We start from the raw sequence: 12,451 nt of genomic DNA, 5'->3' as shown, positions 1-12,451 counted from the left end.
TTGTCCTGCCTTCTCCCTGTAACTCCCCGAGTCTTTCTTACTCGTGGCAGCATCTTCCCCATATTCACTCTAACCAGCCTCTCAGAATAATGTAAGGTTTCAATGAGAACTCCCTCATCCTTCTAAACTCCTTCGAGTGCAGGCCCAGAATCCTCAACCTCATGTCTTATGACAAGCCCTTCAACCCCCCTCCAATACCAGCAAATCCTTCTTTAGATATGGGGCCCAAAACTGCTCACAACATTCCCAATGCGGTCTGACCAGAGCCTTACACAGCCCCAGCAGGACAGCCATGCTGTTTTATTCTAGCCCTCTCAAAATGAATGCTAATATTGTATTTGCCTTCCCAACTGTTAAATGAACCTGCACATTAACTTTAAGAGAGTCCTGAAGTAGGACTCCCAAGTCCCTTTGTGCTTCAGATTTTTGAAGCCTTTCCCCACTTGGAAAATAGTCTACACCACTATTCTGTGGAGCAGGAAAATCAACGTCTTGGGCAAAAGTCTTTCTTCAGGAATAGAGGCAGGGTGCCTGCAGGGTGGAGAGATAAATGAGGGGGGTGGGGAGAAAGTAGTAGAGAGTACAATAGGTGAGTGGGGGTGGGGATGGAGGTGATAGGTCAGGGAGGAGGGTGGAGTGGATAGCTGGAAAGGAAGATAGGCCAGTAGGACAGGTCATGGGGACAGTGCTGAGCTGGAAGGTTGGAACTGGGGTGAGGTGGGGGAAGGGGAAATGAGGAAACTGGTGAAGTCCACATTGATGCCCTGGGGTTGAAGTGTTTCAAGGCGAAAGATGAGGCGTTCTTCCTCCAGGCGTCAGAGCGCGGTGAGGAAGTGACAATGAAGGACTCCTTGTCATTGCATGAGTTATAACACACAGGTACAGCACATAAATCCAAGCCAATTGCATACTATCTTTTGAGGATGAATTAATACTAAAGTTTGTTAGATTTGCACTTTTTATCCCTACCCTCCCATTATCAGTTCCTGTACGACCATCTTTACGTTTTGGAATCTTCTTTCCTGACATTTTCTCCAAATTGGATTCCCTGCCCACAGTGTTTTAAAAGCCCCCACTTGCTGGTGAAAAGACCTCACTGGGACAGTGCACTTTGTAAAGCAACAGCCCACTGTTAAATCGCAACAAAACTTAAGATTGGAATAAATGACCAGATTGCACAAGTCTACCTGTCTAATTCAGCATCCTTTCCATTAAAAAAAGAAAAACACTATTTTAATAAAAAAACTATCTTAAAACAATGGCAGATGATGAAATATTAATCTATAAACTTAAACAAGAACAGAATAAAAATTGAATGAGTTTGATGACAACTTTATAAAGGCTTATAAAATCATGAGTTATAGATAGTGTTAATGACAGGTCGACTTTCCCTAAGATGGAAGCTTTCAAGGTAAAGGGGCTTATTTTTGAAAAGAGATTTTTTGTAAAACAAAAAAGACAAGGGGCTTTTTTTTGGTAATACAGAGCAGCTCATGTGTAGAATGAACTTCCAGAGAAAGTTGTGGATGCAAGAGCAGTTGATTCGGATAAGAAACGGTATGGGCCATGCACAGACTGGTTTAGTTTGGGAACATGGTTGACATAGACTGGTTAGACCAAAGGGTCTGCTTCTATGCTATGTGACTTTAATAGAATGGGCAAGATTTTGATTTGAGATTTAAAACTTTATCTTTTCCTTTCAAAAGGAAACAAAAAACTCAGGAATGAAGGAAAATAGACAGTTCTGTATCAATTAATTTAAAAAAAACAAAACTGGATGGATTGGTTCAGCAATCCTTACTCCTTCTCCACTGATGCCTTGATGTTGTTCTTTGGTCAGGGATGATCGGTCTTCAGTTAAGTGGTTGCATGATTGGATCCAGCAGTCTTGTCTTTTCACATGAGATTCAGTATTCTTTCTTTCAACAACTCTCAATGTAGCTCATCACCATTTATCTGACCGCGAGAACACATTTCCAAAGCAAGACAAGAGACACTGCAAGCTACTGGGGTTTTTGCCTTCATTCCCTCCACAGGATTTGGTAAATGGCAGCTTGCCTAAGGCAGCAGGTACTATAGATATTGTGACACACCTCTGAAGCAGCTGAGACCTGAACTTGGGACTCCTGGTCGAGAGGTAGGGCCATTACCAGCACATTAGAGTAACTGCCTAGGGCTTCTGTATTGAGCTCTAAACTCAACAAACTGAGCCCATTAAAGAGCTAATTAAATGACAAGCTTTGGTCAGAATTGCTCTTAACACAAAAGATGGGTCTGGTGAGTGTGCACCTTTCCCCTACTGCTCAATGGGCTGTTTATTATAACCACAAACATCTTCATTTCCTTGATTCAAAGCAACACTTTCCTATTTTATTTTGTCTACAGTACAAAAAGTGAACTTTACAGCTCACTAGAATACTCAGCCCAGTACAGCCTGTACCATTGTAGAATCCCTACACTGTGGAAACAGGCAGTTTAGCCCAGCAAGTCTGCACCAAGCCTCCGAAGAATCTCACACCCAGACCCCATTCCTCTACCCTATAACTTTACATTTCCCCAGACTAAATGCACTTAACCCACACATCCCTGAACACTATGGGCAATTGAGCATGGCCAATTCACCTAACCTGCACATCTTTGGGTTGTGGGAGGAAGCCAGAGCACCCGGAGGAAACCAATGCAAACAGGGAGAATGTGCAAACTCCAAACAGTGACTCAAGGCGGGAATCGAACCCAAGTCCCTGGTGCCGCAAAGCAGCAGTGTAGCCACTGTGTGGCCAATACAGATCCCACTTGCCCAAGTACCCCAACCACCAGTGGTCACTCGATGCACTCACTTCTCCAATCTTATTTGCCTTCTGCCGATGTGCAGATGGCTCAGGTAGGAATCCAGAGATTGGTTTTGGAGGTTCTGCTTTTTAAAACCTGGGGGGTTCCTCCTCATTGATGATGCAGAACTGCTGTCTTTGTGGTATCTACGTGACAACTGATCCTCCCACTCCAGCAGCAGACAGAATGTCACAAGTCCTTACACCAGGCAAGAATACAGCCAGCTGGACTGGCCCTCGAATGTAGAGAACAACATCAGATCCTCTTACTGTCAGTAGACCCTACTTCCTATACATTGATTTCCTGCAGTACAGTGCCACGATCAATTGGCTCATCCAAACAAGCCGAAAAAACATTGCACCTGTTGAGCAATAACAGTCCGTGGCTCCTGTGCCACCCTCTGGATACCCATATCTGCCTCACCAAGTACTCCCTGAACACTGACCAAACTAGAAGACACGATCTTAAGGGCTGTGACAACATCTTGGTACAAAGAATCCAGGGAATCAGGATCCTCCTCAGTTGCTTAGTCCATAACCCAGCCTCCAGCTCTGAAGCTCAAGTATGTCCAGCTCAAAACCACTGCAGGAACATTTGCCTGGATGATACTGGCATCCAGGAGCTCCCATGTACTGCAGCTATGACATGTGCTCTGCCATCCTTAACATGTCGATTGACCCAGTGAGTGGGATGGATTGCCCTGGCAATTTGGGAACTTTCAGGGGGTGATCCACTTGTCACCTGGGTATTTTCAACATTGCTGGTACATCAAATACAATAAAACCTCCTTCAATGCAAGAGATCACAATACCTCAATCCAACCCAGTGAACACAGTCAAAAATAATTACTTTGTAATTATAGGTCATTATTCAGTGTTTATTTTGTAAAGTGCACATAATCCAGTATTTTTGTTTCTAGTAATAAAGACATTTAATTTAAAGTAGATTATTGAAGAAAATCAATAGCACATTATCAAAGATCTAATGAGGAAGTTCATGATGCTCAAGTTTATAGTGAGATCCGCAGGACGGACAACGCTGGGGGCTCCCTGAATGGAGCCAGAACCAAACAATTGCAGTGTTATCCTCTTCACCTGTAGTTAGAACAAAGAGTAAAATTAGACTTCTGCTAATTGCAACACTTGCATCATTTGTCTGTAAAGTTATGGAGAGCATGGACATTTTAAATTTAAAAAAAAGCACGGTGGCTCAGTGGTTGGCAGTGCTGCCTCACTGCACCAGAGACCCAGGTTCGATTCTAGCCTCAGGCGACTGACTGTGTGGAGTTTGCACATTCTCCCCGTGTCTGCGTGGGTTTCCTCCGGGTGCTCCGGTTTCCTCCCACAGTCTAAAGATGTGGAGGCCAGGTGAATTGGCCATGCTAAATTGCCCACAGCATTAGGTGCAATAGTCAGAGGGAGAGGTGTCTGGGTGGTCTACTCTTTGGAGAGTCAGTGTGGACTTGTTGGACCGAATGGCCTGTTTCCACACTGTTGGGGAAATCTAGCCATCTAGTCAAATAAAGATGACAAGTGGATGATTGACCTTGACCTGATTCTCTGGATTCTGTCTTGGTCCATGTCTCTCATTCTGTACAGTCAAGACCTAAATAAGTGTAATGACTGTGGATAGAGTACTCTCCCATGAAGAGGTATTCTGGACAGGATGACCACTTGCAAACATACAGCTACCATCTGGCTACTTAGACTTGTTTAAGACTTCTCTCATCTTGAGAAACCAGAGTACAAAGAAACCAATTTATCACTAGTAGTGAGATGTCACCATTATCCTCCACATTGTGGGGGTGGTTTCTAATAAGAACATCTGTGTGGACAATGGAAACTTTGATCAGCCATACGATTGAAACGTACTACAGGTAACATTATTCCAGAGAGAGACATCAGTCTAGAGACAAGAAGGTGAGAACTGCAGTTGCTGGAGATCAGAGTCGAGAGTGTGGTGCTGGAAAAGCACAGCAGGTCAGGCAGCATTTGAGAAGCAGGAGAATCAATGTTCCAGGCAAGGGACCTTCATCAAGAAGGCCCTTCCTGATGAAGGGCTTTTGCCCAAAACAGCGACTCTCTTGATGGTGTTCTGGTCAGAATACCACACCTCGAAGAATTCTCTTTGTGTCTTTGTTTTGCCTGTCCTAGGATATGTGTGTTGTCCCAGTCAAAATGGTGTCCTTCTTTGGCTGTATGTATAGAAAGTAGTGATAGTGTGTCATGTCTTTTGGTAGCCAGCTGGTGTTTATGTATCCTGGGGCAGGCATCCTGCTAGTTTGTCCGATGTAGGTGTTTGTCCTAAAAACAGTTCTTGCACGGTATCTTGCAAATGACATTAGTTTCGCTGGTGGCTTCTAAATGGATCCTATAGCTTCTTAGTTACTGTTTAAGTGTGTTGGTAGGTTTGTGGGCTACCATATGCCAAGGAGTCTGATTTGTCTGGAAGTCATTTCTGAGATGCCTTTGATGTAAGACAGTGCAGCTATAGTTTTTGCTTGCATTGGGTCTGCTTGTTAGAGTTGGTTTCTGTGGAATCAGCGGATTGTTGGGTACCCGTTTTTCTTGAAAACATTGCATAGATATTTTTCTTCTGCTTTTTGTAGTTCTTGGATGCTGCACTGTGATATACCTCGTTAAAAGAACATCTTCACATTCAATAATAAAACCTACAAGTCTACAGAACACCTCTGGGATCCCCAATATCGGGGCTCATAGCGAAGCAGTAATGCAGAGATTTGAACAAGCTGCCCTCCCATCTATCCAACCCAAACTTTGGGTCTGCTATGTAGATGACCCTTGTCACCACAAAACAGAACAAACCTGAGGAAACATACAACACCATCAACAATATCCTGATGGGTATAAAACTCAAAAACGAACAAGAACAGACTCCCATTCCTAGACATGACAGTTGAACGTACACAGTTAACGGAGAGCTTCAAACCAGCGTCTACAGAAAAAAACACCACACACAGACCAAATCCTTAACTTTAGAAGCAAATCACCCCAACACCCACAAACAGAGCTGCATCAAGACATTATTTTAACAAGTTCCATCACACTACAGCACCCAGGAACTACAAAAACGAGAAGAACGATATCTATACACTGCTTTCAAGAAAAGCAGGTACCCAATAAACCAAATCTGCCCATTGCTCAGAAACAAACCCAAACAAGCAGGTAATACAACCAAAGTCTATCACCACACTACCTTCCAAAGGCATCTCAAACGGCTTCCAGATTACTCAGACCCTTTGGCATCCACAGACCTCAGCCCCAACACACTGAAACAGCAACTAATGAACCTAAAAGGATCCAGGAGATACCAAAGATACAATACAAGAACTATAAAAAACACATCAGACAAACTAGCAGGAAACTTATCACTAGGATACATGAAGACCAACTGGCCACCAAAAGACACAACCAGGTGAATTGGCCATGCTAAATAGCTCAGTGTTAGGTGCATTAGTCAGAGGGAAATAATGGGTCTGGGTGGGTTACTGTTTGGAGGGTCAGTGTGGACTGGTTGGGCCGAAGGGCTTGTTTCCACACTGTAGGTAATCTAATCTAACCATCATTCGCTTCTATACAGGCAAAGGATACCATTTTGACTAGGACAACACACACCTCCTAGGATAGGCGAAACAAACACACATTCTGGATTAGTGGTGCTGTAAAAGCACAGCAGTTCAGGCAGCATCCGAGGAGCAAGACACACACACACACACACACGAAGTCTAACCAGAACTCCATCAATAAACATCAATTTAGATCCTACCTACTTTCTCTTGAAACAAGAAGAAATGACATCACCCACCTTAAGAAACCAAGACCTATAAAAAGAGAGAGGCAGGACATCCCACCAATGCTTCAGAGACTCTCACTGATGATGTCACCTAGTATGGTGACAAAACATCTGAAAACAAACCTTCAAGCTCAGTGAGCAAACTTAGAGTTATGGATTTACATGTTAAACATTATTTTTTCCCATTTAAAACTTACCAGAAAATACTGCGTGTTTCTTGTCTATTCTTTAAAGTCCAAACACCAAAGTATAAAACACAAACAGAACTAGTACCCAAAAGGTGGCAAGGATAAAGGGGAAGGTTATCTTGCATCTCATTTTATCTGTCACATACTATTTAAGAATTTTATTTGAAAGTTATCTTTGGAGACACTGATGCAGACAATTGGTACATACCTAGAGTGGGGAACAATTGAACGAGGTCCTGAAAAATGAAGGTTTGAGCAAGGGTCTGGGATTAGAGAAGGTAGCTCCAGTTGAACAGTTAGTGACAGCACAGCTAGTTGAGGAAGAATGGCCTCCTGAGCCATTACTTCAAAATGGTTTTACAAACTGCTCTTGGCTGTTTCTGAGATAATACAGCATTCCCCACAACTATTCAACCATTAGTTGCAATAATAAGCAACCATAACAGGGATTCCACATGGCCCCCTCCACTGACAGGGTGGCTTGCTGGTATGGGTTCAGAAAAGGACATCAACTGGACATTTGCCGCAAGCTAAGATTTGATTTTGGTGATACATTACTCAGCTACTAGAGCAAAAGGTCAATTCAAGTAAATATCTTCACTAAAAATCGAACTTACAGATGCAACCAACAAGCCTCTTCTCAGTGATTGAAGGAACGATATGAGGATCCTCTTTGGTGCCTGCATACTCTTTAGGTTTGAAGATACTGTAGGGATCCTAGGGAAAGAAATCAATTGAAGAGATTTTAAAAACTGGAAATAAAAGTAAAATCAGACCAACATGATCTCTAATGGGTAGAAATTTGGTGAAGAGAGTTTGGAGATTAAAATTGCACTGTTTACCCCTGGGAGCCTTTTCCAACTAATTCTCAAATATTTAATTCTACTTTAAAATCACTTTCACGAGTCTGGATTCCTCATCTTAAAAAGATTATTTCAAACAAACTGGAATTCCTCAGCTATCAGCTACTGCAGTTACCCTATCCTTTATCATCTCTTTACAAATCAAAATAGCTTACAACACCACTGATCAACTAACTGTAGGTGCTTGAAAAAAATAAATAAAATCTTATGTACACACAATAACTTTCCACAAATAAAGCTGATCCTTTGTAAAATCTCATGAGATTCCAGGCTTTTTATGGATTTTCTTAGCTGTCTCTATTAGACTCTCTATATAAAAAAAAATGAAAGCTACTGAATAGCTGACCCCAAACTTCACAAGGAATATCTGGTCCTGCTGAACCAATCGCACAACATTGTTTGAGCTCTCCATGACCATTACAAACATGATCATGTTACACTGTTGAAAGTACACAAGGTACAGCAATTTAACATGCAGTGGGCTGGCATTTCCTTTGGTGATCCTGACCGTTTTCTCCTAACCATGATATTAAGACCTGAAGAAACAAGGCAAAACACCGTTAGATGTTCACATGCATTAATGTACACAAAACCTGAGCAGCACAAGAACAGAGAACTATTGTAAACCAAACACCACTGGTGAAGACTGACATGATCGGATGAGAGCGCTACCAAAATACTTCAAGTTGACTAAGATTGAGAAACAAAAGCCTTCACTTACTCAGACTTTTCAAAGGATTTAATGCTAACCCTTTTAAAAAAAGAAAAGTCTTGATCAGGCCTCAAACAAAGAAACCTTGGAGTGCAGGTTCATACTTCCTTAAAGTGGAGTCACAGGTAGATAAGATAGCGAAGGCAGCATTGAATGTTTTCCTCTATTGGAGAGTGCACTGAGTCACATTGTGGCTGTACAATTCTAGTCTCCCTCCTCTAGGAAGGATGTTGTGAAACTTGGAAGGGTTCAGAAAAGATTTACAAGGATGTTCTCAGGGTTGGAGGATTTGAGCTACAGGGAGAGGCTGAACAGGCTGGGGCTGTTTTCCCTGGAGTGTCAGAGGCTGAGGGGGGACCTTATAGAGGTTTATAAAATCATGAGGGGAATAGATAGGGTAAATAGACAAGCTCTTTTCCCTGGAGTGGGAGAGTCCAGAACTAGAGGGCATAGGTTTAAGGTGAGAAAGGAAAGATTTGAAAGGGACCTAAGAGGGCAACTTTTTCATGTACAGGGTGGTGAGTGCATAAATCGAGCTACACGAGGAAGTGGTGGAGGCTCGTACAATTATAACATTTAAAAGCCTTCTGGATGGGCATATGAATAGGAAGGATTTAGGAGGGATATGTGCCAAGTATTGGCAAAAGGGGTCAGCTTAGTTTAGGATATCTTAGTGAGTTTTAAGAAGATTTATAGCTCAGGTTGAGGTTTTGGATGTAGGTTTGCTCGCTGAGCTGAAAGGTTCATTTCCAGACGTTTCGTTACCTTACTAGGTAACATCTTCAGTGGACTTTATGCAAAGCAATGCTGAAACTTCCGGCTTTCTATTTATATGTTTGGGTTGGTGATGTCATTTCCTGTGGTGAAGTCAATTCCTGTTCTTTTTCCTCAGGGGGTGGTAGATGGAGTCTAACTCAATGTGTTTGCTGATAGAGTTCTTGTTGGAATGCCATGCTTCTAGGAATTGTTGTGCATGTCTCTGTTTGGCTTGTCCTAGGATGGATGTATTGTCTTAGTCGAAGTGGTGTCCTACTTCATCCATATGTGAGGATACTAGTGAGAGCGGGTCATGTCTTTTTGTGGCTAGTTGGAGTTAATGTATCCTGGAGGCTAGTTTCCTGCCTGTTTGTCCAATGTAGTGGTTGTTACAGTCCTTGCACAGTATTTTGTAAATGTTAGTTTTGCTCATTGTCTCTATAGGATCTTTCAAGTTCACCAGCTGCTGTTTTATAGTGTGTTAGTGGGTTTGTGGGCTACCATGATGCCAAGGGGTCTGTGTAGTCTGGCAGTCATTTCAGAGATGTCTTTTATGTAGGAGAGAGAGTGGCTAGGGTTTTGTCTGCTTGTTTGGGTTTGTTGCTGAGAAATTGGCAAACTGTGTTGATTGGGTACTCATTCTTTTTGAGCACACTGTATAGGTGTTCTGGTCAGCATGGATGAGTTGGACCAAAGGGTCTATTTCCATGTGGTACACCTTTATGACTCAGTTAGACTACTGAGCATTTGAAGAGGGTTGTCAAGACTTAAGTAAATTGCATCTTCCACCCCACCTAAGAGGGAGCAGACTTCAATGATCTACAGAAAATGGGAAGTCAGGTTGTTCTCCTTAATATAGAGCAGCTTTATTAGAGTTCAAATTCCAGAAGAGTTTTAACAGAATATGTTAGGAGAACAGGCAGCACACAGTGGTTAGCATTACTGCCTTACAGCACCAGGGACCCAAGTTTGGTTGCACCCTTGGGTGCTTGTCGGTGTGGAGTTAGCCATTCTCCCAGTGTCTACTTGGGTTTCCTCTGGATGTTCCAGTTTCCTCCCACAGTCCAAATACATGAGGATTAGGTAGATTAGCCACTGGAAATGCAGAGTTAATGAGATAAAGTCAGGGTGGGATGCTCTGCAGAGGATCAGTGTGGGCTCAGTGGGCCATTTGGCTTGCTTCCTCACTGTAGGGATTCTATGATCCTAAGTTGTGGACAGGCAGAAACGCTAGTTGAAGCAAAATGGATAAAATGGTAACTTCGTAAAAGAGAACTGGATAAATATCTGAAACAAATTTCAGGGCCATGGTGTGGGGTGGGGGGAGAAGAAGTGTGGTGTTAACTGCAGCTCATTCAAGCTGATGCTTTGTTTTGTATGAATAGATCAGACAACAAGCAAATTAGTCTCTGAACAGTTATCACTTTGTTTAAGCTAGAGGGCAATAACTAATGTAACTGCTCAAAATATCATCCACTAAATGTCAGCTTTTGTAGCACAGTGGTAGTATCCCTACCCAGGGCTAGGAGACCTGGGTTCAATTCTCACCTGCTTCAAAGGCAGGTCATAACAGAACAGGTGAACTGAAATCACAGCAAGAAATCAAATGCTTTCAAATCAGTTCCAGCAAGTGGAACAAAATTAAATCTAAAATTATTTTCTGATCTTATTCAGTATGTTTTTCAACATCATAAATGAGTTATAAAACTTGAGACCATACAGATGCATTATCAGCTGTTTTGTTTTACTTTTAAAATAAATTGAGCCTACCATCCCTTTCTTCATAGCTTGCAATGTTTTCCGCTCAAGCCCAGTGGATTGTTCTTCATCTGTAGGAACACCTATTGTAGAAAATCTAAAGTAACTTGCAATATCCTTACAACACTGCTTCAAACTGAGTAGACCATGAAATGCTCTCTTGCATGTTGTGCAGTCTTCAAACTAACTCTGGGCCACAACTTTCAATTACTTTATTACCCACTGTTCTTTAACATTAAAGAAAGACAACTTCCCATGAATCAGGTTGTAGAATGTTGGATTCTGAAACAAAACAGCTGAAGTGGTTTCCAAAACATGGACTTTCTCTCAGCCTCTCTTATTCCATTTAATTTTAGTTCATGTCAAAATGATTCCAAAAAATAAACAGCTGCCAGAAATTCAAACTTCACCAGCTGCAAGTCCTCTCTGCCAGGTGTAGGGACTTGGTTAACTCAAGAGAACCATCACAATCAGAGCTTGTATTAATCTTGAAACATCTCTAAGGCTTTATAATTTTAAATGCATTTGTCCTGAAACCTTGTTTTCTCTTCAACTACCCTCTACCCCCCCAAAAAAAACACAAACATACATTACACTGGACAGCAGATATTTGATTTTAAGTGGGAAGGCAAAACCCTGAATAAATTGAAAGCTCCCCAGTTGAGCTTTCACCTCCCTCCCCAAGAGAGATACCAACCCACATTCCTCAGGGAATAGTTCCGCCTGCTCCCCCTCCCCCCTCCCCGGAATGGACCATTCCACAGCGGGAAGGTCACCCAGGGGTCACAGTCAGTGCGGTCTCAGGCCCACACTCGTACCCACTGGCTCCACCCCTCACCCCCCGAACTCCGCTGGTGGACCCCAGGAAGCTTCATTACCCGAGGTGGCCATGGGCCTAACGACAGCGATCCTCGCTGCCCCCAGCCGGCTCAGGCCGATACCGAGCCCGCGGAGCGCACACAACCGCCCAACCAGAGCCACGGCCATTCTAGCGACGAGTGAGTGACCGGGGCCGTCCTTCACCCGCTTAATACCCGGGGGTGGAACGGAAAGCTGATCGACAGCGGAAACGGCCAATCGGGGAACGGGATGGGGTCCCCAAAACCGTGGTAGACGAGGCTAACCAATCAGAGAACGGATCGTAGACAGGTCATTGGACACGGGGGGGGGCGGGCAAGTCAGTGGGCGGGTAAAAGATAGGACACTGATGGACAGTGAAGTTGGCCAATTATAAAACGGTATGTGGACACAATGTCCGTGAGACCCACCAATCAGAGCGAGGAGGGTTGAAGGCAATGATAGACTGGAGGATGCCCTAATCGGCGTGAGGAAGATGGGATGAGACAATGATAGACAGCAGGAATCCACCACCCAGAGTGCGGTGGGCGGGGTGAGACAATGATAGACAGCAGGAATCCACCACCCAGAGTGCGGTGGGCGGGGTGAGACAATGATAGACAGCAGGAATCCACCACCCAGAGTGCGGTGGGCGGGGTGAGACAATGGTAGACAGCAGGAATCCACCACCCAGA

General features: G+C 43.4%; 1 protein-coding gene across 1 annotated transcript; it reads right to left on the bottom strand.

Annotated features, from left to right (window-relative positions):
* Positions 1 to 3,685: 3,685 nt before the first annotated feature.
* cox5b2 (cytochrome c oxidase subunit 5B2) lies at positions 3,686 to 11,967 on the bottom strand. The gene is made up of 4 exons (XM_072557962.1): positions 11,798 to 11,967; positions 10,932 to 11,002; positions 7,448 to 7,547; positions 3,686 to 3,923 (listed from the first exon to the last, which is right to left on the bottom strand). The coding sequence occupies exons 1-4, from the start codon at positions 11,904 to 11,906 to the stop codon at positions 3,811 to 3,813; spliced, it is 393 nt and encodes a 130-aa protein (XP_072414063.1). The 5' UTR covers positions 11,907 to 11,967; the 3' UTR covers positions 3,686 to 3,810.
* Positions 11,968 to 12,451: the final 484 nt, after the last annotated feature.

Source organism: Chiloscyllium punctatum, chromosome 38 (genome assembly GCF_047496795.1).
Source record: "Chiloscyllium punctatum isolate Juve2018m chromosome 38, sChiPun1.3, whole genome shotgun sequence".
In the NCBI taxonomy this organism is placed as follows: domain Eukaryota; kingdom Metazoa; phylum Chordata; class Chondrichthyes; order Orectolobiformes; family Hemiscylliidae; genus Chiloscyllium; species Chiloscyllium punctatum.
This window is presented reverse-complemented; position numbering and strand designations above follow the sequence as displayed.